This window comes from Thunnus maccoyii, chromosome 22 (assembly GCF_910596095.1).
Source record: "Thunnus maccoyii chromosome 22, fThuMac1.1, whole genome shotgun sequence".
In the NCBI taxonomy this organism is placed as follows: domain Eukaryota; kingdom Metazoa; phylum Chordata; class Actinopteri; order Scombriformes; family Scombridae; genus Thunnus; species Thunnus maccoyii.
The window spans coordinates 15,190,399-15,213,859 of NC_056554.1; the positions used below are offsets into that span (position 1 = coordinate 15,190,399).

Here is a 23,461-nt window from a genome sequence, read left to right on the forward strand (position 1 = left end):
CTGATTAGGTTTCACATGAATAAGTAACGTGGTTTTCCATCAACTGGAATGTAAACAAGCTAGTGTGACCTGTATGAAGCCTGTATAAAAAGTAGCTTACCAGGTCTACAAAGGATGGACAAAATAACAGGAACATATCACGAGAAATAACATTAACTAACACAGTAACACATCAGGCAAGTCTTCTAAAAATGTCGTAGAAGACATCAATGATAATAGTCTGTGCCATTTATAAGGACCCATTATGCATAATATGCCTATGATCACCAGCCACCAAAACAGTTTTCTTCAAAGCACATTATAAGTCACATCCATTATATTATTTGTAATGACATAAAGGCAAAAAATGCTAAATGCAAAGTAAAGAACCATGTGTTACAGATAAGTACAGACAACTACAAATACCGTGTAAACATAAAATATAAAATAACTCAACAGTATGAGAACATTTGGACATTAAATATTTTCTGACGATTGTATTACAGTATTACCTATGCGTATGCCTATGCGTACCACAAACGCATAGGCATATGTTTGTGGTACGCGCAGGCACATCCTGTTTGATAGGTTTTAGTATCAGTTCCTGTAGGCAGTTACAAGAAATCACATGAATGATTATTATGTCATGTCATAAAGCCATTAGTGCCGATATAGGAGGTCTAGCCAATGACCCAAAGCACATATTCTTGACTAGAGCAGTACATTCTCTGGTTGATAGGATCCTGAGGGCCCTGAAATATCTAACAAGTCCCCAACAACATGAGGACAAGAAATAACGTGTTAATAATTAATTCAACTGTCACAACAATAGCCTGCCTTTTCCACATATTGCAGAAAATTAAACAATTACAATTACAGCCATGTTTTTTAAAAAATGGGCTATCTTTGACAAAATTACATTTATCAAATTTCACTTGACACTTGGGGGTCTTTGATACTTAATATATCATATTCTGAAACGCTCTTTCATGATGAAATAATAACACAGTTACGCAATTTAATTTTTCAAAATGTGCAAGCACCGTTGTAGGATGTGTCATTACTAGCCAAATCCTACTTGCATTTCTATTTTTTATCATTTAGTTTTGAAATAGGTTCTCATAATACTATAAACCTTCCTTGTGGGTCGTGCTAAACCTGATTCTAATGCAATGTTTCCAATACCCATGAATGCAGCATTCCGGTAGGTGTGGCGTTACGCGAAATAGAAAGTATTCCGAGGTTTGTATGATACGAGTGTACATGCACGACAAACGCGAGAACAAGATCTTCAGGAGTGCCTTTGTATTGTTAATCTAACAGCTCGATGAAGATTTGGCAGTCGTGGACTGATATTTTCGGCAGATCGAAGGAATCAAAATGAAAGAAAGCAAAAAGAGTGTTATCCCTCCAGGTAAAATACACGCCTCTGCAAGGCCAGTATTTCATTCAAAACAACGTTTTGGAGATAGATGTGTAGTTTACGTGCATTACTGATTGTCGCCTTTCAACAGCCAATAGATACCATGGCTTAAAGAACCAGGGAGCTACATGTTACTTGAACAGTGTGCTGCAGGTGCTGTTCATGACCAAAGAGTTCAGAGAGGCTGTGAAAAGGTTTGTTACCAAACTTATAATGCCATGCTATTTTTGTCTTTTATTATCTATTCATGTATATTTAAGTTGACGCTACAGTGTTTTTTGCATTACTCATGGCCAATATGTGTTTATTTTGTTTAGGGAACAACCTGAGACTGAGAATATTGATCTTCATCTTACAAACTTGTTTGATAATTTAACAAAGTGTACAGCTCAAACCTGTCAGATCACAAGGAAACTGGGCATCAGTAGAGGTACAGTATATGTTAGCAAGTAGACTTACATGAATGTTTAAAGACAAAATGGAAAAATCTTTAACTGATCATTTTACATTTGGTTACATGAAGCAACATCTTAAAGTAGTTCTTAACATGAAAAGCCTCAGTTAAAGTCTGCATTAAGAATACACACATTTTATAGATTTAGAGATAGTGTTTCTTCTGTCAATGCTGTCATCAGATAAAGTATAAGTTAAACAAATGACCAGTTTTCTGAAAAGTCACATGATAACTGTACCCCTCGAGTAAAGAAGCACATTTAATTTGTACTCATTACACCTCCAGTGCATGAACAACGTGATGCTGCTGAGTACTTTGAGAAGATTTTAAGTCACACCAGTCCAGAGGCTTCGCAGGTATTGACATTATCAACATGAAATCTAACAGACATTGTTGTCTTAAGTGAAGTGTTAGTGAGTAAATTCAGATGATACCACTTTAGCTTTCTCTGTATTCTTTTAGATATTTCAAGGACAGTTGACGCATAAGAACATATGCTCTAAGTGTCACACAGAGACTGACACTGATGGACCATTTTGGAGTTTACCTCTTGCATTGAAGGACTCTTACAGTGAGAACTATAGAGTGGTAAGAACAAAACTGCCAGCTTTAAAACATTTTATTTCGCCAGAGGTCATTTATTGGAATAAATATGCCATTTGCAGACTAAATTAAATGTTTTCAGACATTTAGTTCAGAACTGTGACTGAGGAAAATAAAATTTCATGAAAAATTATTCACATGGGCCTTTGTGATATATCACAGGATGGGAAATATTTCATGTATCAAGTAAAACTCAGTTGCCATGAATGTATTTCAGGTGGATGGGTTTAAAGAGTTTTTCAAAGCTTCAGATGTCAGTGGAGATAACCAGATGTACTGTGATGAGTGTGATCACAAAGCGGACGCTACTATGGTGAGTTATAAGTAAACACTCATTGTGTACATGAACTCTAAGAACACCAGTCAAGGCAGTAAACTGATGCTAACAGCTGATAACACCAGCGGTCCTGTTGCACTTTACACTGAGTAGCTAGATGATGTATAGTGATGTGGGTGTGATAGGAATATTTCACCTACTCTGCCTGTTATCTGAAGAGTCTTTGGACAGAACACACAGATTTTCAGTCTCTGTCATATTATACCGATAATCTGTCTGATTAGAGCAACACATTTCACATTGTATTGATGTATTGGACAAAGTGTGATACAAATAGTTTCTTCTTATTTAGGTACCAACTAATCTTCATCTCCTCTTATTGTTTTTGTGTATTTTGATTAGAAATGTGTGATGAAGCACCATCCAGAGGTTTTAGTGCTGCTGTTGAAAAGGTTCGAGTTTGACTATCGTTACATGGAATATGTAAAAATCAGCCGCTGTGTGGATGTTCCCTGCACCCTAAAGATACCAGAGGTATACTATATACAGATTATTTTCTACTTCTTAAAACATTTTTAATTCAATACTTGATATCTGTCTTTTCTGTCCTTTATTGGTTTTCAGAACGAGACATATGAACTGTATGGGTTTGTTGATCACTTTGGTAATATGAGAGGTGGACATTACACGGCAACAATCAAGTGCCAGGATGACAAGAGTTGGTATAACTTTAATGATACCATGGTTACCAGACTGGTAAGACTGATCACCTCCACTCCAGTGTTATTGTTCCCAAAGTATCAGTAGTTCATCTTGTGCAGTTATGTGACAGACGGCAAAAGTATTCATCATGTAACACCTTGTTATTCTTATCATCAACAGCCTGATAACCAGTCATTCCAGATGGATAACACTATGAAGTAAGTTTTCATCTATTTTTCCTCAATATACATTTTGCTGAATATGAAACAGACATTTCATTCTTGTCATATTCCCGCTAGATCCAGCAGTGCTTATCTTCTGTTTTACAGGAAAAAGACTGGTAAGATAGCAACCATTTCCATTATGCTCACTAATGTGTTGTCTGAATGATTGTAGGACATTAGTAGTTTGTCTGAATTAATTTTACTTTTATCTTTGTTTCACTTTCCAATGAAAGCTGCAGACAAGGAGGTGTCCAACAATGCAGGCTCCCAGTCTGATTCCAATCATACCAGAAAGAGGAAAAAGGATGCAGGAGGGGATTGTTACACTGTGGACAAACAGGAAAATAATAATAAGAAAAAAGTGGATAATAATAGAGACACTGAGATAAAGACTGGAGATGATAAGCCTGCAGTAAAGAGAGAAAAGATCATAGTGAAAAATAACCATGGTGAGGGACAAGACAATGTTGATCAAACCAATCAGAAAAGTACAGCTGATTATCAGAACAGTGAACAGACAACAAGACACAAACAGTCTACGAGAAGTAAAGGAAGAAATCCCTCAAAACAGCACCACAACAAGGATGTCAAGCATCAGGGTAAAGCAACATTAGATAATGTTAGACAGAATAAAAGTGAATTTCAGGAGGTTAAACAGGAGCAAGATTCTGTTTGTGTGGACAAACAGAGAAATGAGGAGAAGCTGGTAATAGATGAGGAAATTACAACTGGACCTAGTGCAAGAAAGTGTAAGAGGAAATTAATTCTAAGGATGTCAGTATTTTTTTTAATTTTTTATTATTACTATTATTATTATCATTAATTGTTTATTTGGATCATTAATTGCTACCAAGGCAACAGCTACTTTTCCTGGGGTCCATGTTAAGAATTTAAATGTATACACATGCTTTAACTTACATGCATACATAAATACAATTACATCACTAACCCCACCCCAATTAAAACACTATAAACATTACACACACCAAATACAATGTCAACAAAACCATGTGAAACTTTATACATATTTCTCTCTCTCTCTCTTTATGTATGTATATATATATATATATATATATATATATATATATATATATATATATTCACACACATGCATATACTAACAGTAAGGTAACAGGCCTCTACCCAAGAAAGCTTTCTTGTTGCTTGAGTAATAAAATAGGACAAACTATGCTACTGAGAAATGGCTCTACATATAATAGGTTTTTTCATTACATTTGTTCTAGGTTGAAGAATTGTAACATCACCCCTCCTAACCCGTCTTTTTTCCTGGTCATGTCTGTCCTGAGAAAAAGTTATAAGCAGTAGGGTTCTTCTGAAATATTACTGAATAAAACTAGAAGACTATGTATTAATCTGTCTTCCACTTTCAGTTAGGCAAGATCAGTTAATCTTAGCATTCTGAAGAGCGAAGTACCGTTGTGAACCTTACTCACTGACTTATGTAAAATATGTATAAAAAGTTGAAAAATTTTAAAGTTTGTGTGTCACTTTGAACCAAAAATGAGCTGAATTTATTTTTGATTTTAAAAAAAAAAAAATTGCATTGATGTAAGTACACTGGAAAGAATGTATAAATTGTGATGTAAGATGTGAGTAATGTGTACTACAGGAAGGAAATGTTACTTTTGGAATCTTCTAATAAATAATTGTACCTTGATGTCTCAACATTGTAATGGAAGTTAAAAAAAAACATTGAAAAATGATCATAAAGATTAAAAAACAAATGCCTTGGACTCATCTCACATGTCATATAGTTTATAGGGCAGGAGAGATTGCCCTGCCTTATTGACTTTTATTGAACAGTTAGAGACACAAGTGTTAACTGTGATATAAATATGCAATTACATGTAGTGTTATAATCTAAAAATGAAAGTGGTAAAAGTTAAAGTGTTACCCAAATTTCTATGAACTTTTGGAACTTTTACAATGCATGTGTTGACTAAATTCACTCATTCACTAATCACATCAAATCAAGGTGTTTAGAAACTAAGGACCAGCATGCATTGTGTTTGTGTTAAAGTCACTAATTAGAGGAAAGTCATTAATGAAGTTTGTTGTGTGTGATTTTATACATGTGTCTCTGATGAGTCACATGGTCTTCTCCCTGTTTATCATCTCTCTGATATGTGTCCACTGCAAACACTCCCTGCACTCTTTCTAACACACTTCAGCTACAGGTTGTAAACCATGATCTATTGAACATCATGTGACTGTCACCTGTACAGAAATAGTTGTTGTTATTGGGGAGTGTTGGACATGAGGGAATCACACTTGAAACTATTTTACTGATGGAAGATGAATAAAGTTGGAAAACATGTTAAATAGATGTTGAGAATGTTTTCACTATAAATGTTCAAGTTATCTAAATAAAAACAAATGATCAGTGGACTGAACTACAAGGAGGTGGAAACAGCAAATCACTTTGCTGATTCAAATTGTTTCTCACTGTCGGTGCAGCCAGATTTGATCATTTAAAGACTTTTGACCACATTTGTCTTTGTGACAGAATCAATTTGCAAGACTGTGTTCAGGATTATTGTCATGCTCCTTCACACTGTCATCTTCCCCATAGTCAGCCTGACTCATGTTTTTCCTGTTGTTCTCCTGGTTTAACCTGATCTGAGATAATGTTATGTACACTTTGATAGAACTCTTGAACCAGGAAATATATCTAGATCTAGATACCTCTGCCACTGTGAAATTCCTGCACAGTGAACCCTGACCTAAATTAAGTTGCCATAAATGTCATAAATACACATTTCATAGGCTGTGTTGTGTGTGAGATTTGATTTTCACTTGCAGTCTCTTGCACATTTACAGGAATTCACTTGACTTCTGGACAGTCAGGTGTGTGTTTCTCTTCTAATCTCCTATAATTGAATGTTTAATGGTGCTGAAATTAGACTCTGTCTCTGCTATGTAGCATTCATGGATTACTTCACAGTTAAAATGCAGCCTGATCATTGTTTTCAAGGTTAAATAACTTCATATTTTTATAATGAATCTGTCCACACATGACAACTAAAAAAAAAAAAAAAAAAAAAACATTTCTAGGCTGTATGAGCAAATCAAATCTTTCCAGGTGTGGTAAGATCTGGTTTAGTAGCCCCTGCCTTCACATATAGGGGTCTGACATAAAAAACCTTAAAACACCTAATATTATCAGCAACTGATGTGCTTGTTGCTAAAATAGCTTTGACTCCATAAAGAATATAAAAGTCTTAGGAAAATGCTAATGAATATAAGAGACTTTCTGATGATTCATGTCTCAGTTTAGTCCCATCAGTACCAAACTTCATTTGTAGGCATTAATGGGGAAGTTTTACTGTATCTAACAAATCCTTTAATAGTGTCTGTGTCTGTGGAAGGAGGTTAAAGGACAGCTCCTAATTCCAATATATCTGAATACCTTGAATGCAGCATTTCAGGAGGAGCATCATCAAGTGAAAAACAAAGTATTCTGACCTTTGTTTTCAGGACAGATAGTCCGCTGTATGTCTTCCCACTAAACTGTATTAATGGTGCTGAAGGTATAGACTCTATAATGGTCTAGTTAAACTGAGGTCTTCAAATAGCTTAATTCAAGGGACTGAAACAAATTGGTGTGCGGTGTCTGAGCATCAGACAAACAGTAAACAGATGAGCTGGTAAACGAAGTCTTGTCCTGATCACAGCTGCTGGGAATATCAGGTGATTAATAATTAACATTGGCCATTAATGGGCTAATTACAAGTCACACAACCATGAGTCTTTTCCAAGAATACCACACTCAGTGACAGAAGCAACATTAGATTTCGGTCTCAACACATCTGAAATGTTTTGATATTGGAGGTGGTTGTTTAGCTGACACGTGAATGTGTTATTAATGCTTTATTTGCTTCAGTACTAATGATTACATATTCATCAAGAATTCAGCTGTATCTGTCTTTTGCTATGAAAGAACTTAATGCTGCATGCCAAACCAAACTACTTGTTAGGTTGGTAGTGCTGTATAATGCTCTTTATTAACTGATGGGACAGTTAAAACTGTCAATTGCGGGTAAAATATAAATAATGCACAGTAATGATGCTTTCACGGTAACAATAGATTAATTCACCAGTTTACACGATTGACGATGGTGAAAACGATTCACTGGCTACTTGACTAAACTCCCCTTAACTAACAGTTGTAAGGAAACTTGGTTAGTTTTTACAAGTTTCAGTAAAAATAAGCACCTTGTTGGCTGTTTTGTTTTTGGAATAAAATCAGCACATTACTTTGTTTAGAGGCAATAATCACACGAGGAGGCTCAATTTTATAGTAAAATGTATTCCTCTCTTTTCTCACACGTATAAAAATCTGAAACCGTGAACATCTCCAAAGGCGAAATATATCGTGTATTAAAACGTCAACATTGGTCATGTGCGTAATTATTAAAATTCCGAAAACCTAGAATGCAGCATTTCAGTGGGGGTGGTGCTCAGTGAAAAAGAAAGTGTTCCTTATTTTGAAGACAGACACATAGACGGCTGCGCGTTTGCTATTAAAAAATAGCAAACGGTAGTCTTACTTGTTTTCCAATTAAGCTATCTGTGGGAATTTTGTCAAAGTGTGACGGTTATTCCAGAGGAATTTAAGTTTACCCTTTCGTTGGTAAAATTGCAGAGCTCAGTTGCTCAGACGACGTTTAAATGGACAGGAAAGCTCAGCAAAGTAGCATCATATCATATTTATCCCGCATGTTTACCACTCCAGGTGAGAAATGCATGCTGTTTGACCGGTTTGTATTTACAATAATGATATCAAGACAGTTCTGCAATAACATGTATTTTGATGATATTTGCTTTACAATTACAGTTACAGTTTATAATGGCTTGGTGAACCAAGGAGCTACGTCTTCCTTGAACAGTGTGCTGCAGGTGTTGTTCATGACCAAAGAGTTCAGAGAAGCTGTGGAAAGGTTTGTTACAAAACTTATATTGTAATATAATGTTGTCTTTATTTGAACTGAACTGAGGTTAGTGCTGTTCTGCACCACTCATGGTCTGTATTTACTTTCTGTAGGCACACCAGTGAAAATCCTGACACTGAGTGTTTTGAGCTTCATCTTAAAAACTTGTTTGAGGACTTAAAGAGATACAATCCAGTTTACACCTTTAACATCACAAAGAAGCTGGGCATCAACAATGGTACAGTATATTCTTTACACCTTACATGACCAAAGTTACAGTTACTTTGGAAAACTGCATGTAGTGTACAGCCTAAAATAATATCTAGTGATTTAGATATCTGCATCTTGTGTGCAGAACACATTAACAGTTATCAGTAAATTAAGCCTCATTAATAGACAGCATATCTGATATAAGGACAGTCCCAGCTCCTAGAAAATCCAGAGTTGGTGTTTGTATTTTTCTTTTCTTTCTGATATAATTTCTTAGTTGGCCAAAATGGTCAATATGGTTATTTTGCCCTCTATGGAAAGACAAACACATTTGATTTCTAATCTTCCCACCCTCAGTGTTTGAACATCGGGATGCTGCGGAGTACTTTGAGAAGATTCTGACCAGTCTGACTAGTCCTGAGGCATCACAGGTATCAACATAATATTACATCAATCAGGCATCACTGAAACTGAAGGATCTGTAAGTTTAAAAAATAAAAACAATGCTAGCAGTCTGTGTTCTTGTTCTTTAAGATATTTCAGGGACAGCTGACACACCAGAACAAATGCTCTAAGTGTGACACAGAGACTGACACTCATGGACCATTTTGGAGTCTACCTCTTGAGTTGGTCGTTTCTGACAAGAAAGGCTATAGTGTGGTAAGGACACATATCTTTTAAGCTGCCATTTTTAATATATTAAATATTTGCCAGGACAAATGATTTAGACTAAATATACTATATCCAGACTAGATACAGGTCAGCACACATTTGGTAAGAGCTCTCATCCGTTGAGTGAAACACCATTCACATGAGCTTTTGTGATATTTCAAATAATGAGAAACATTTTATATATTGAGTGAAACTTGCAGTATATGTTGATGTAACACATGGATTGATGTAGAGTTTGTGAAAAAATGTGTAAATGCTGTCAACCCAAAAAAGTTCAGTCAGGAGAGACAAATGAATAAAGCAAAATGAATATTTATCATACAGATGATGTTGATGATTAAATGTTGTCAAAAGTCTTTGGCACTTAGACTCTACAGGGAGATTTTGTAATCAAGGGACATCAGTCCCGAGCAGCAGCAAGATAAATCCCCCCATTGAGACCAGACACTGGTGGTGGCTGATGACTTCTGCCGAGGTTGATGAAGTGATGAAGTGATGAATCTGCAAAGACTGGGAGGTGATGGGGAGGTGGTGGTACATGCAAAACGGCACCATGAAAGCATTGAGGCAGAGAGGGAGAAAACATTTGAAAAGACAGCCGCAATATGATAGGCTGACAATGAAGGTGTGTCACCGTGCTATTGGTTAGGAACAGCTGACGTCGCAATTGACATTTCAGGCAATGACAGTGAGGAAATTATGAGTAAGCATGCGATAGGGAGGGGAATGACAGAGGGTTTGAGACATAAATCTACAGATGTGAGCATGCAAAAGATAGTCTTCCTGACTGAACTTTTGCTAGAGCTCCATGAAACTGCTTCATGGATTCAGCTTTAAAATGTTTGGAAAAACCCACAAAAATAACAAATGGATGTTTTATATTATTATATTATTGTTTTATATTATTTTATGATTCAGATTTGAATTGGATTGATGAAAAATGGCTCATGTGAATGCTGGCATGAAGTGTATTTCAGCACTGTACTGAATTACAAAGTCAGAATATTTTTTATGTTTTAGTTCTTGTTGCTTGTCAACAACTTTTTCATTGTAAACTAGCAATGACACAGTTGTTGGTATTTCAGAGGAATGTTTCTTCACTGCCCTCTACTGTATGTGTTCAAACTGTCAACCATGCTGCACCCCAGTGCTCACTGATGTCACAGCAAATGTTTTGCCTTCAACTAGTGAAGAAAACACCTGCTGTGACATAATTGTTTGCAGTGAGAGAAATCTGCTTGAAAGTTTTCTCCTTGTGTATATATAGATGAGAGTGTACAAACAACCTGTTCAGTTTATTGGTTAACAAATTTCAGGGGCAAGAAACATATCTGCATTTTTCAGGTGGACGGCATTGACAAGTATTTCAGAGGGTTGGATGTCAGTGGAGCCAACCAGATGTACTGTGATCACTGTGATGCCAAATCTGATGCAACTATTGTAAGTGATGGAAAATTATGCTTTATGGTTTGTGTGAAATCAACTCTGATTTAGGGGTCGCATTATGAGTTTATTTGTTAAAAAGGTCATGATGTCATGTAAAGTTTGTCACATTACATCATCTTATAATCACTGTTTCTATTGCATCACATTTAATTTCATTTAATTTCATTGTTTTTGTGTTTCAATTAGAAATGTGTGATGAAGCATCATCCAGAAGTTTTGACGCTGCTGTTAAAGAGGTTTAAGTTTGACAACTTTTACAAGAATTACGTCAAAGTCAGATGTAGTGTGGATGTTCCCTGCACCCTACAGATACCAGAGGTATATACTGTATATTTTACAATTTTATAACATAATCTTTATATTCCTGGTCCTGATTTCTGACACTTTTTCTACTGGTTTCCAGGACGAGACATATGAACTGTATGGGTTTGTTGATCACTTTGGTGATCTGAGAGGTGGACATTACACCGCAACAATCAAGGATGACGAGAGATGGTATAACTTTAATGATACCATGGTTACCAGACTGGTAAGACCGATCACCTCCACTCCAGTGTTATTGTTCCCAAAGTATCAGTAGTTCATCTTGTGCAGTTATGTGACAGATGACAAAAAAAACTATTCATCATGTAACACCTTGTTATTCTTATCATCAACAGCCTGATAACCAGCCAATACAGATGGATAACATTATGAAGTAAGTTTTCATCTATTTTTCCTCAACATACATTTTGCTGAATATGAAACAGACATTTCATTCTTGTCATGTTTTTCCTGCTAGATCCAGCAGTGCTTATCTTGTGTTTTACAGGAAAAAGACTGGTAAGATAGCAACCATTTCCATTATGCTCACTGATGTGTTGTCTGAATGATTGAAGGACATTAGTAGTTTGTCTGAATTAATTTTACCTTCATCTTTGTTTCACTTTCCAGTGAAAGTTACAGACATTTCTCAAGACATCAAGGAGGGGTCCGCCAATGGAGGCTCCCAGTCTGATACCAGTCATAGTAAAGAGCAATGTGATGTAAAGACCAGAAAGAGAAAGGAGGATGAGGAAGCAGCAGAAGAGCATCATAACACTGTGGAGAAACAGGAAAATGAGGAGAAGAGACGAGTAGATGATCAGGAAGGTAAACAGGAGCAAGATTCTGTTTGTTTAGACAGACAGAGAGATGAGAAGCTGGTAAAAGATGTTAAGGTAGAAAAGAAAAGCACAGATGGAGCTGATGAAAGAGAAAAGGCATCAGTGAATCAAAAGCTCATAATATATGACCTTGTTCATTTTTATGGGAACATGTCAAACAATCAGGGAATCAGTAACACTTCACCTACCAGACATGAGCAACTGAGAGAGGAGAACAGGGATGTTAAGAAAGACAAGAAACAAATGACAAGAGAGTGTAAATATGCACAAGTGGGAGACACATCCATGACACACCAGGACAGTAGAAAATTAGGTGATGTTAGAGAGGAACAGAGATCAAGACGAAATTCTCTCGTGGAGAATAGAACAGCTAATGACTTTAGACAGAACAAACCAAATGATGAGCAGGAGGGCAAACAGGAAATCAGTGGCAAGTTAAATGTTTCTTCAAGATATTTGGTGGAGAAAGAGGGAGAGAAGTCGGATGGTAAGGGAAATAGACAGCGAAAGATAGGAGACAATGAATGTGCACAAAGGAGAGGAACATCAGGGAGTCACGGTAGTGAGGGTGTGGAGGACAAACCACAGGAGCAACTGGAAAAGGATATTGGACACAAAGATGTTGGTGTTGAGACAAGGATCAAGGTGGCAGAAAATGTGATGGAGGGTGGAGGCCGTCCAAACAAAGTTCAAACAACTCATAGTAGTATTCAAAATAGCAACATAAATACGAAAACAGAAACCTTTGGGTTTAACTTGAGAAGACAGTTAAATGATGATAAAAGTAAAGATATAAGAAAATTGGATCCAAATGAAGATGAACTGAACACTTTGTCAAAGGGTTTTGGCAATTTAAAGCTAAATGATTCAGTTCTACAAGGAGGTAGAGAGGAAAATTAGACAAATAGTGCAATTGAGTCAAATGCTGGAAAAATGGCAAAAGAGTAAAAATCTCAATGTCCCACTGAAGCAACACAGAAAAGAAGAAAAGAAGCAGAACAAAACTTCTGGGTGTTTTTGTACTTTAAGAAGAAAACAGAAAAATGCAGACTAGATTTCAGAGTTGCAATAAGATAAAATACATTCTTTTAATGAGGATAAAAGACGTTATTTTACAACACTGCATGTGATCATGGTGATCCACAAGTTTGATGTTTTTATTTATTGATTGATGCTTTATTTTTCTCTGTACTTGCCAGAGATCAGTTAGGAATCAAGCAGTGTGGACAGTACTGTGATATATTTTCCCTTTGACTTTTTTGTTGATGTATTTTGAGTGTCTGTTTTCTTTGTTCAGTGTGGTTCAGTCTTTGTAATAGATCACCTTTGCTGGTTTTTGATCATATAAAATGCATCACTTCCTGTTTTCCACAGGAGCAGCAAATGTAAAAGGTTTAATGAGTTACTTTTAGTTAAAATGTTCATAAATATATGAATAGATGGCACAGAATGCAATGTGTAATATGATTTCAGTCAAGAGATTGTTTATAAAGGAAATGACATACTCAATGAAAATCTTTGTATTTTTACATTTTATGTTTTCTTATTTTACTGTGTTAAATTAACTCTCTTAAAATAGGCATTTTGGTCTCATTGTTTATCAGCAAAGCAAACTACACTTGTAAATTAATACTGCCCACATATTAATTTCATGTAAGAGGCTTTAGATTTTATGTTTATCACTTAAAATAAATAGATAAATAAAAAAACAAATCACAAATTAGCCTCAGGGGACTTTACAATCTGTACAGCAATATAACATCCTCGATCCTCAGACCCTGTAATGTAAATGTTTGTATAAATATTTCATTTTTTACTTTTTATGTGTTTTGTCATTTTACTGTTATGTACTGAATTATAGTAACTCTCCTTTTGGTGTCAGTATTGTTAAATAGAAAAGCATAATTGTAAACCATTACTGCCCACAGAATAAGATGCTTTGAATTTAATGTTTATCACTTTGAACCAAACTATTGTGTTGTCATTAAATTTCTGTGTCATTTGTAGATTCTGGTGGTGATTTTAAAAATAAAAAACACACACTATGTAAAATTTTAAAAAAGAAAAAGAAAACAAAATAAATCATTGTTTTGTGGAAGGTCACAGATTATGATGGTTGAAGAGATTATCAGTTACAAAATTAAGAGAAATAATATATATGCAATAAATATGCAATTGTGTTGATAAAAATGTCAATTTTGTATGAATTTATAATCTGTTGAATGTTACTTGTCCTTAAAATCATCAGATCTGTCACCTCTTTGGGGCAGAGTCTAGTGACAACCACAATCTGTGACTGGTGTTTTTCCCCTCGTTCTTCTGGTTTAAGTTCACCTGAGATCATATCATAATATCAAGAACACTTTGTACCAGGAAATACATCTTTGAGATATAAATACCTCTTCCACTGACTCATACAGGCTGAGAATTCAATCACCTGGCCTCCGCCCTGAATACATATCTAATAAACTGTGCTGTGTCACTGTGTTCACTGAGATTAGATTTTTACTTTCAGTTTCTTGCACATTTACAGGAATCCACATGACTTCTGGACAGTCTGTTGTGGTTTTTCTCTTCAGTATCGCCTTTTATTGAATGTTTAATGGTGCTGAAGCCAAACTCTGTATAATTGATTATACAGAGTCTGGCTTCAGGTTGATTTCAACAGGCTGCTCATATGTTGCTGAAGTTGAATTATTTTGCTATTTTGTATTATTTTTGCAAAAATGTATTTAAAAGTTGATCTGAGACTTATATGAGGCTTCAGACAACAGGTACTTAGACAAATTGAGTGGATATCTGCCACATTTACAGTCTTTTCAGTAAAAACAATTCCCTCTTTATGTTTCCTCACACAGTGTTTCCCTGTTGAGCTGCAGTGGAAGTATAGTAACAAAAAGAATGAATTTGGCACTAAAAACTCTAACTTTGAAAGATATCTACTTGATTTGATGAATTTGGACGACTGAAGCTTCATATTAGCTTCAGATAAACTTTTAAACACATTTTTGCACAAAATGAGGCTTGTGGATTTTCAGATTTTGTAATTTTTTATTTTATTTTTAAATTGTTTTGACATGATTTTCCATGTTTGACAAATGTTCACAGCTGCGTGTTACATTTGAGAGAAACAGCAGCATAGGCCATCATTGTCATCATCATCATAACTGCTGTTTGAATGTAAGACCCTGAATGATGAAGATGACAAATGTAACATATACTGTAAGTCTGAAGCATTTAGCAACTCAGAAATTGTAAATTACCTGGAATAAGTGTTTTATTTGTGAAAAACTATTTTCATTTTCCCAGGAAACCTTTGTCTTTATCACGATCTATTGTTTCAAAGCTTTGGCGTTTATTTTGACAACTAAACACATCAAGTTCGTATTCAAAGAAATTTTATCAGAAAATATACAGTTTGCTTTTGATTAAGCCACATAACTACATAATATATAAAGTATCTTCATGTAGTTATACTTTAATTCATTTTTTTATTTTGTCATTAAGTGTTCATTATCATTGGTATTTAGCCCTTTTCATCTTAATAATGTCTTTATTCATTCTCTTATTTCTACTGTTTATATCTATGTTTATTGTTTATTATTATGCTATTTCACTGCTTCTTTGTCCTTTAAACTTTGCTTGATTTCCTGTTAAATAAAAGTGAAAATATATTTGATTGATTGATTGAATTATTTCTGTTTAACATCAAAATGATAATTTAAACAACAAATTAGTCAAACACAAAGTAACAATTTATTAAACTGTCAACTCTAAAAGTTTACATTCAAAGTTTTTCACGGCTACAGATCACCACTGTGATCCTCTGGGACAGTGTGGATCCTGACCCTGTAGGAGCAACATTTCCCGTAAGACACCATGACTGCAGCCAGGAGACACACAGCAGCAGTGAAGCAGAGCGCTGTGGCCACAGTGACCTCAAATACCCCTCACCCCGGGGGGGTTTTGTGTCTTCCTCAAGCTCTGGTCCTCTGGAGTTTGCCTGGGAGTTTGAGGGTTCTGCGCAGTATCTTAGCTGTTCCTAGGACTGTGCTCTTCTGGGCAGAGACCTCAGATGTTGTACCTGGAATCTGCTGGAGCCACTCTCCCAGTTGGTAGGTCACAGCCCCCAGTGCTCCAATGACCACTGGCACCACTGTTGCCTTTACTCCCCACATCTTTCTAGCTCCTCTCTCAGCCCTTGGTATTTTTCGATCTTCTCGTGTTCTTTCTTCCTGATGTTGCTGTCGCTTGGGATTGCTACGTCTATCACCACTGCCTTCTTCTGTTGTTTGTTGATCAACACGATGACCGGTTGGTTCACCATCACCAGCTTGCCATCTGGATCTGGAAGTCCCACAGGATCTTGGCTTGGTCATTCTCAACCACCTTAGGAGGTGTCTTCCATTCTGACCTTGGGACTTCCAGCTCATACTCAGTGCAGATGTTCCTGTACACTATGCCAGCCACTTGGTTATGGCGTTCCATGTATGCTTTTCCTGCCTGCATCTCACACCCTGCTATCATGTGCTGATCTGTCTCAGGAGCATCTTTGCACAGCCTATAGTGGCCTGCACCTGGGGTCCTGTCTGGTGTGGTAGATCCCCGCCTCTATTGATCTTGTACTAAGTGCCTGTTCTTGTGCTGCCATGATTAGTGCTTCTGTGCTGTCCTTCAGTACAGCTTTTTCCAGCCACTGGTAGGATTTCTTGATATCAGCCACTTCTTCTATCTGTCGGTGGTACATGCCGTGTAGGGCTTGTCCCTCCATGATGGTTCCTCCTCCTCCTCTGCATCATCGGGTTTCTGCTGCCTGAGGTGTTCACTTAGCAGCTCATCTTTGGGGGCCATCTTCCTGATGTATTCCTGGATCTTGGTTGTTTCATCCTGGACAGTGGCTCTGACACTCACTAGTCCTCAGCCTCCCTCGATCCGCCACTCCTTTCTTTGGCCAGCCTATTATACCGGCAGGGTATCTGATGACTGGCAGGGCTGTAGGTGTTGATGGCGCGTACCTTGTTCCTCCCATTCAGATGACTTTTCAGGACCTGCTTTACTTTGCCTACCACCTGTCTACTATTTATTTAAACTATTTAAACCTATTTAATCTTTAAAAACTGCAACCAAAGAAAGTACTCTAGTAATTTTCACATTTAAAATCATTTTATAGAGATTTTCTTTTGTTTTCAGGTTGAGCTGAATGTTTATCGTCCTGTCATTCTTTTGATTGAAGACAGTAAAATGTTTGCAAATCAATTTGGAAAAAAATAGCACAATAGAAAAAATCTGAATCGGTTGATTTGCATCCGATTAGACAGCCTTAGATTCTTGCCATTTTGGGAAGTTCAAATGAAACGAAATCCCACCTGTTATCTCCTCAGCAGTGCTGACTGCATATAGACTATTATACTGAAAACACTTGCAGACAATGTTGATAAGACAAGGACCTTTTCAGGTCTGAAAATCAATTAAAGGCCATAGAACCTCACGTGATTCAAATAATGATTTAGCACCAAAAGCAGGTATGTCAGCTATTACAGGTAGGTATAATAGGTTATGGTAGGCCTAAATACCCCGTGCCAGCTTCTAGCATAACACAATTCAAACAAATAATAAATCAAGCAGACAACATTTCGATCTGACACGAATCTTCTCAAGCCTGTAAACCAATTACTTCCATGAAGGTCACAGGATTACTAAGCAACAAAAGCAGGTACTTCAACTATTCAGAAGTATGGTAAATAGTAATAATAATAATAATAATAATAATAATAATAATAATAATAATAATAATAATGATGATGATTATTCATGCAAAACAACAGTGATAAATGCTGATGGGGATGCAAAAGTGTCCACCTTTCTGTCAATAGTCCCTTTTCCTGGAAGATATAATATAACGCAGTAGGAAATAACGCAGATGTAAATCATAAAATTAATTATGTCCAAATTGGTTATACGTATAAGCACTCTTTGTGATTACACCTAACCAGACCTTAACCACAGTGTTGTCGCATAATTAACATGATTATTTTTAACACCGATGTGTAATGGTTTGGGAAGCACAAACAAATGATGTTGTCCTACTGATTACTGCCAATAGGGGCATCAGATACACTCCTCTGTGTTGTTTTAAAGTCCACATGGTCAATCTTTTCCCTTTTGAGGTCCTTGAGGTCCAAAGCTGAAAGGCTGTCATCTCTGTCATTGTTTGATAGTTAAAATTAACAGTAAAATGTTTGTTAATTAATTTGGAAAAAGCCTTAATCTGAAAATCTTGAAGTACTAGATTTGTTCTACATTATTACATACATTACATTATAATGTTTTTATTCATATGAATAAGAAGAAAACTTTTCAGTTGTTTACTGTAACACTTACAGTGTGAAACTGTTCATGTAAATTACAAGAGCAACACTGTAAAAATACAGTGTATTACTGCAGGTCTAACTACAGTATCAAACTGTAAACCTCACATTCTACAGCAAAATGCTGTAATATTTTTTACACCAATTAACTGTTAAAGTATAACTACTGCTGCCAGAAGTTAACTGTAATTTTACAAGGAAATTTGTTACAGTGTATTCTTGTTATTCACGTATGGTAAATACCTGCTATGTGCCAGCTGCAGTGATGGCAATGATTCATACAAAACAACATTGATGCATGCAGATGCAGATGCAAAAGTGTCAGTCTTACTGTCAATAAATAGTCTTTTTTCCTGGAAGACATATTATGACACAGTAGGAAAAGAACAGGTGTAAATAATAACATTAATGATGGCAGAATTTCATTTAGCTGTTACAGTTTCAGGACCACTGTATTGTTCACCACTATGGCACAAACTTAAATTGAGAGGGCCTAAAGATGGCACCTGCATCTTCACTTGATCATGAGGCACTGTCTTGTAGAGGAGCCATTGTGCCCTTAAATGTACCTGTAGATGGTTTGAGTTCTTGAACGGTTTTCTCTCTTAGGTGCTGCACAGTCATCTTCTTCATCTGCTCTTCATTTTCGCACAGATTGATGAGCTTTTCATGTCCTCTGGGTCCAATTGCATTCACCAGGATGCACATTTTTCCATTGATCCTGTACAGTGAGGATTGGAGTTATCCTGCTTACAGTTAACTAAAGATAAGAACTTATGCGTCAAACATATTTCAAAATATTACTGTATACTGTACAGTTATTATTTAAGTAATAGGAACATACATTTTAAAATACCTCTGATCCAGCATTTAGCATGAACAGTATCTCTCAACAACCCAACTGATTTATACTGTAGTTACGTTCAATAAAGTGTTGTGTCATGTTACCTGAATGGAGCCTCCTGCTGGACAGTCCACCCATTCAGAACCAGACACCTGGGTCTGGTACCTGTTAGGTCCAGTACACCTGTGTCTGTAACAGTGACCCTCTGCAGAGCTGCTGGACAAGAGAAAATGACTCTAAAAGAGAGACAGGTGGAGAGAGAGGACATTAATGTTACACATAGGAAGGAGTTAAGATGCATATTCATACTCTGAAAAGGTAAACAGAGAAACATTCACACTCACACACCTGTCTGTTCAGGCTGGAGAAGAAACGACGACTATCAAAGCCAAAGACTTCTCCGCTCCAGCCCTTTTCAGCTGATTCAGCTGAGTCATTTTCCTTTTTCCAACACTCACTCTGAAGAACAAGAGGAGGAAAAAAGAGTTAAAATGTGGAGCTGCAATAGCAATAACAGCCTGGTCACCAGAATAAAACGTTGGCATTGTACATTTCTGCAAACAACAGATAAATTGAATATCTACGTTTCAACACATGTAATACGTATCATATTAACATTTCCAAAGTGACGTAATTCACATGAGATCTATATGAGATGACTTTCTTATTAAGAGGTGGAAGTGTTGGACCAATTAATTAATGCCCACTTCCTGTTTCAATTGACAAAACCGGGTGTTTTTAGTGAGACATTGGGACATTTTCAGCCATTTTTATTTTATTTTTTGTTTTATTTTAACCCAAACCATGATCTTTCACTAACCAAGTGGTTTTTGTGCCTAAACCTAACCAGACCTTAACCACAGCGTTGTCACACCATAAAACATCATTATTCAACGGATAATGGCCAACATTGAAACGTAGACATTCAACGTATCCATGGTTTGCAGAAAGGTACAATGCCAATGTTTTGTTCTGGCGATTGGGTTGGCAATAAAATGGCAACGATCACAATTAAATGGACAAAAATATAGAGCTGACCACTTATTCCTGCTTCACAGAATTTGGAAAATGTAAGAAATGCAAATCATTTTGGACATTTTGACAGGTTTGGCAGTTCAGATGACGTATATAAACGTTTACCATTTTCCTCATTTGGGGTCATGTGAGGCTGTAACATGACAGTGAACTTTGCAACAGTAGACTGCTGTTTGTTTTCTCTTTCAAATCGTGTCACATTTCAAACCACAAGTCAGGACAGTTTTTTAGAAACTGTAAATTAATCACCTACATTTAATATTATCATGGTTAGATTAGATTAGACCAGCAGTTAGAATACACATCATGTGATTACACCCTTGTTTTATAAGGCGCTATTCTCTGTGGGAAACTGTCTACACATGCAGCTGCACTAAAATAGTTTCACTTGCAACAGCACATTGGAAAGTCCTCAATAAAACCTTGTGATTACATCATCATACATGTAGTGAAATAACTTCCTCTTGGCACCAGGTTCACTGCATGGTGATCTTGGTTATTATATTGTGTACATGGTGCATATAATTTTATGTAAATTTGTGTTTAATCTTGTGGGTGTGTTTGATGTTAATACCCTGTGTTTTTAAAGTCGATTGTGTTCACACAACAGTGGTGTTTGTGTCAGTCACTCTGTTGCAGGAGAGTTTACAACCTGTCTTCTTTTTATCCAAACCACATAACTACTCATCAGAGGGTTTCATAAAATCCATGCTGGTTGTAGAATTAAGAGTCTAAATGGTAAATATGACTATTTAACTATTTTAGATAACATTTTTATATTTTCCTACATAGAAAGGAAGCTTTCATTTCAATTAAATAAAGTTTAATTGAAAGTTAAATTAAAAAAATACTCTTTCTTTCTTTTTTTACAACACAACTTAACAGTGTCCTGGCTGCAAGTCTCGTGTGGAGAGAGCTGACCTGAATGATCTGAGTGTCCTCTGCTCAGTTTGCACAGCTGACAAAAAGAAGGTCTACAGATTCTGCTGTCAGTGCTCGAGGGAATGGAAAGGTCCATTTCCACGTTCAGATCGTTGTGAAAATTATGACTGCATCAATCAGACACTTGAAACACTGAGAAAGTGTCCAGAGATCATCTTTGAGTCTGTGAAGGATGTCACTGGTTGTCCCTCCATCCGTGCCTGTCCCACCTGTGGCCAACTGGTGGAGCATAACAGAACTCAGTTAAAAACATCGTCTGTCCCCGATGTAAGGTGGAGTTCTGCTTTGTGTGTCTGAAGCCCACCAGAGAGTGTTTGAAATCAAGTTCATATTTCAGGCCTTGCTCCAGTGGTGTCGCCCCCAGACAAACCTCTATACCTGTGTGGAAGAGGAAATAATCTTAACAACACCAGACTCTGTGTTTGTTGATGCAACACTGTGGTCTTTGATGAATGTTCACAGCTGTGTGTTTTGTATGAGAGAAAATGGCAGCAGAGGCCACCATCATCATCATCATCATCATCATCATTATCATCATCATCATCATCATAACTACTGTCTGTTTAAAAGTAAAGCCTTGAATGATGAAGATGACAAATCTAACATATACTGTAACTGATCAATTCAGTTTGAAAAAAGTATTTTAATTTTTCCAGGAAACCTTTGTCTATATCGCAATCTATTGTTTCAAAGCTTTGGTGTTTATTTTGACAACTAATCATATCAAGTTCATATTCAAAGACTTATTGAACAGTTTATCAGAAAATATACAGTTTGCTTTAAAACCAGATTAAACCACATTACTACATAATATATAAAGTATCTTCATGTAGTGATACATTAATTTCCACAATTTTTTTAATTTTGTCATAAAATATTAATTATTGTTATTTAGTCCTTTTTATCTTTATAATATCTTTATTCAGTCTGTTATTTCTACTGTTTATGTCAATGGTTGTTGTTGATTATTATGTTATTTTACTGTTTCTTTGTCCTTTAAACTTTGCTTGACTTCCAGTTAAATAAAAGTCAAAATAAACTATTTGCTTGAATAAATTATTTCTGTTTCACATCAAAATAATAATTTAAACAACAAATGAGTCACACACAAAGTAAGAATTCATTAAAGTCTCAACTAACGGCTACAGATCACCACTGTGATCCTCTGGGTCAGTGTGGATCCTGACCCTGTAGGAGCAACATTTCCTGTAAGACACCATGACTGCAGCCAGGAGACACACAGCAGCGGTGAAGCAGAGCTCTGTGGCTACAGTGAACTCTGTAGGAGGTCTGAGGGAAGACCAGGTCCTGACATCATCTGAGGGAGGAGTGATGTCAGCATACAGACATAATCTCCTGTCAGGGCAGAAAACTAAACCCTGGTATCCATTTTCAAACATCAGTCTATCATTGTCACATCAGTTGTGATGATTTATCTGTAAAATCCCTGTAAACAAAATCTGAATAGCACAGAAGGAGAAGTTCTTCCTTGCAGCATCCGGCTTACAGTTCACTAAAGATAAGAATTTATGCAACAAACATTTTACTGTGGTCTGTACAATTACTGTTTAAGTAATAGGAGAGTACATTTTAAAATATCTCTCAACAACCCAGCTGATTTATACTGTAGTTATATTCAGTTTTCATCTTCTCCTCAACATCTTCACTTTGTCCCGCCTGTTTTTTTTCTTCATCATGAGATGGTGGTGAGGCTGCTGGTTGTGATGTGTACGATGATATTTCTACTACATTTCTCCACCTCGTCTCCTTTCAGTTCTCCTGGATTGGCATGTGACACTCTGTGGCTTTGAAGTGGAAGAAAAATAATATATTTAGCAACGATCTCTTAATATTACAGTCATAGCTTTCTGTTAATGAATTTTTTGGGTATTTTTGTGATCCTACCTCTGCACATGAGTACATATGCAGTACTGGAGCTGGTGAACAATAATTTAGAATTGATTGTTGGCACAGAACAACAAAAGTTTACAACTTTCATTAAACTGAGGAACTGTCGCATTTGGCTTCCTCACAACATTTTTCTCATGCCATGGCACTCAAGTTCAATTTCTGCTCAAGTTCTTGACATCGGCTTATTCATGAAACCAAAATTATAATACTTTTAATTTGCTTTTGGGGGAATAATCTCCACACCAAACAGCACCATCTACTGGATACATGCAGA

At 36.3% G+C, this 23,461-nt stretch overlaps 1 protein-coding gene across 1 annotated transcript; it reads left to right on the plus strand.

Moving 5' to 3' along the window:
• The first annotated feature begins 1,301 nt into the window (after positions 1 to 1,301).
• On the plus strand, positions 1,302 to 3,660 carry LOC121889913 (ubiquitin carboxyl-terminal hydrolase 47-like). The gene is made up of 9 exons (XM_042402146.1): positions 1,302 to 1,393; positions 1,494 to 1,596; positions 1,720 to 1,832; positions 2,142 to 2,212; positions 2,319 to 2,444; positions 2,677 to 2,772; positions 3,139 to 3,270; positions 3,361 to 3,492; positions 3,619 to 3,660. The coding sequence occupies exons 1-9, from the start codon at positions 1,360 to 1,362 to the stop codon at positions 3,658 to 3,660; spliced, it is 849 nt and encodes a 282-aa protein (XP_042258080.1). The 5' UTR covers positions 1,302 to 1,359.
• The last annotated feature ends 19,801 nt before the right edge of the window (positions 3,661 to 23,461 follow it).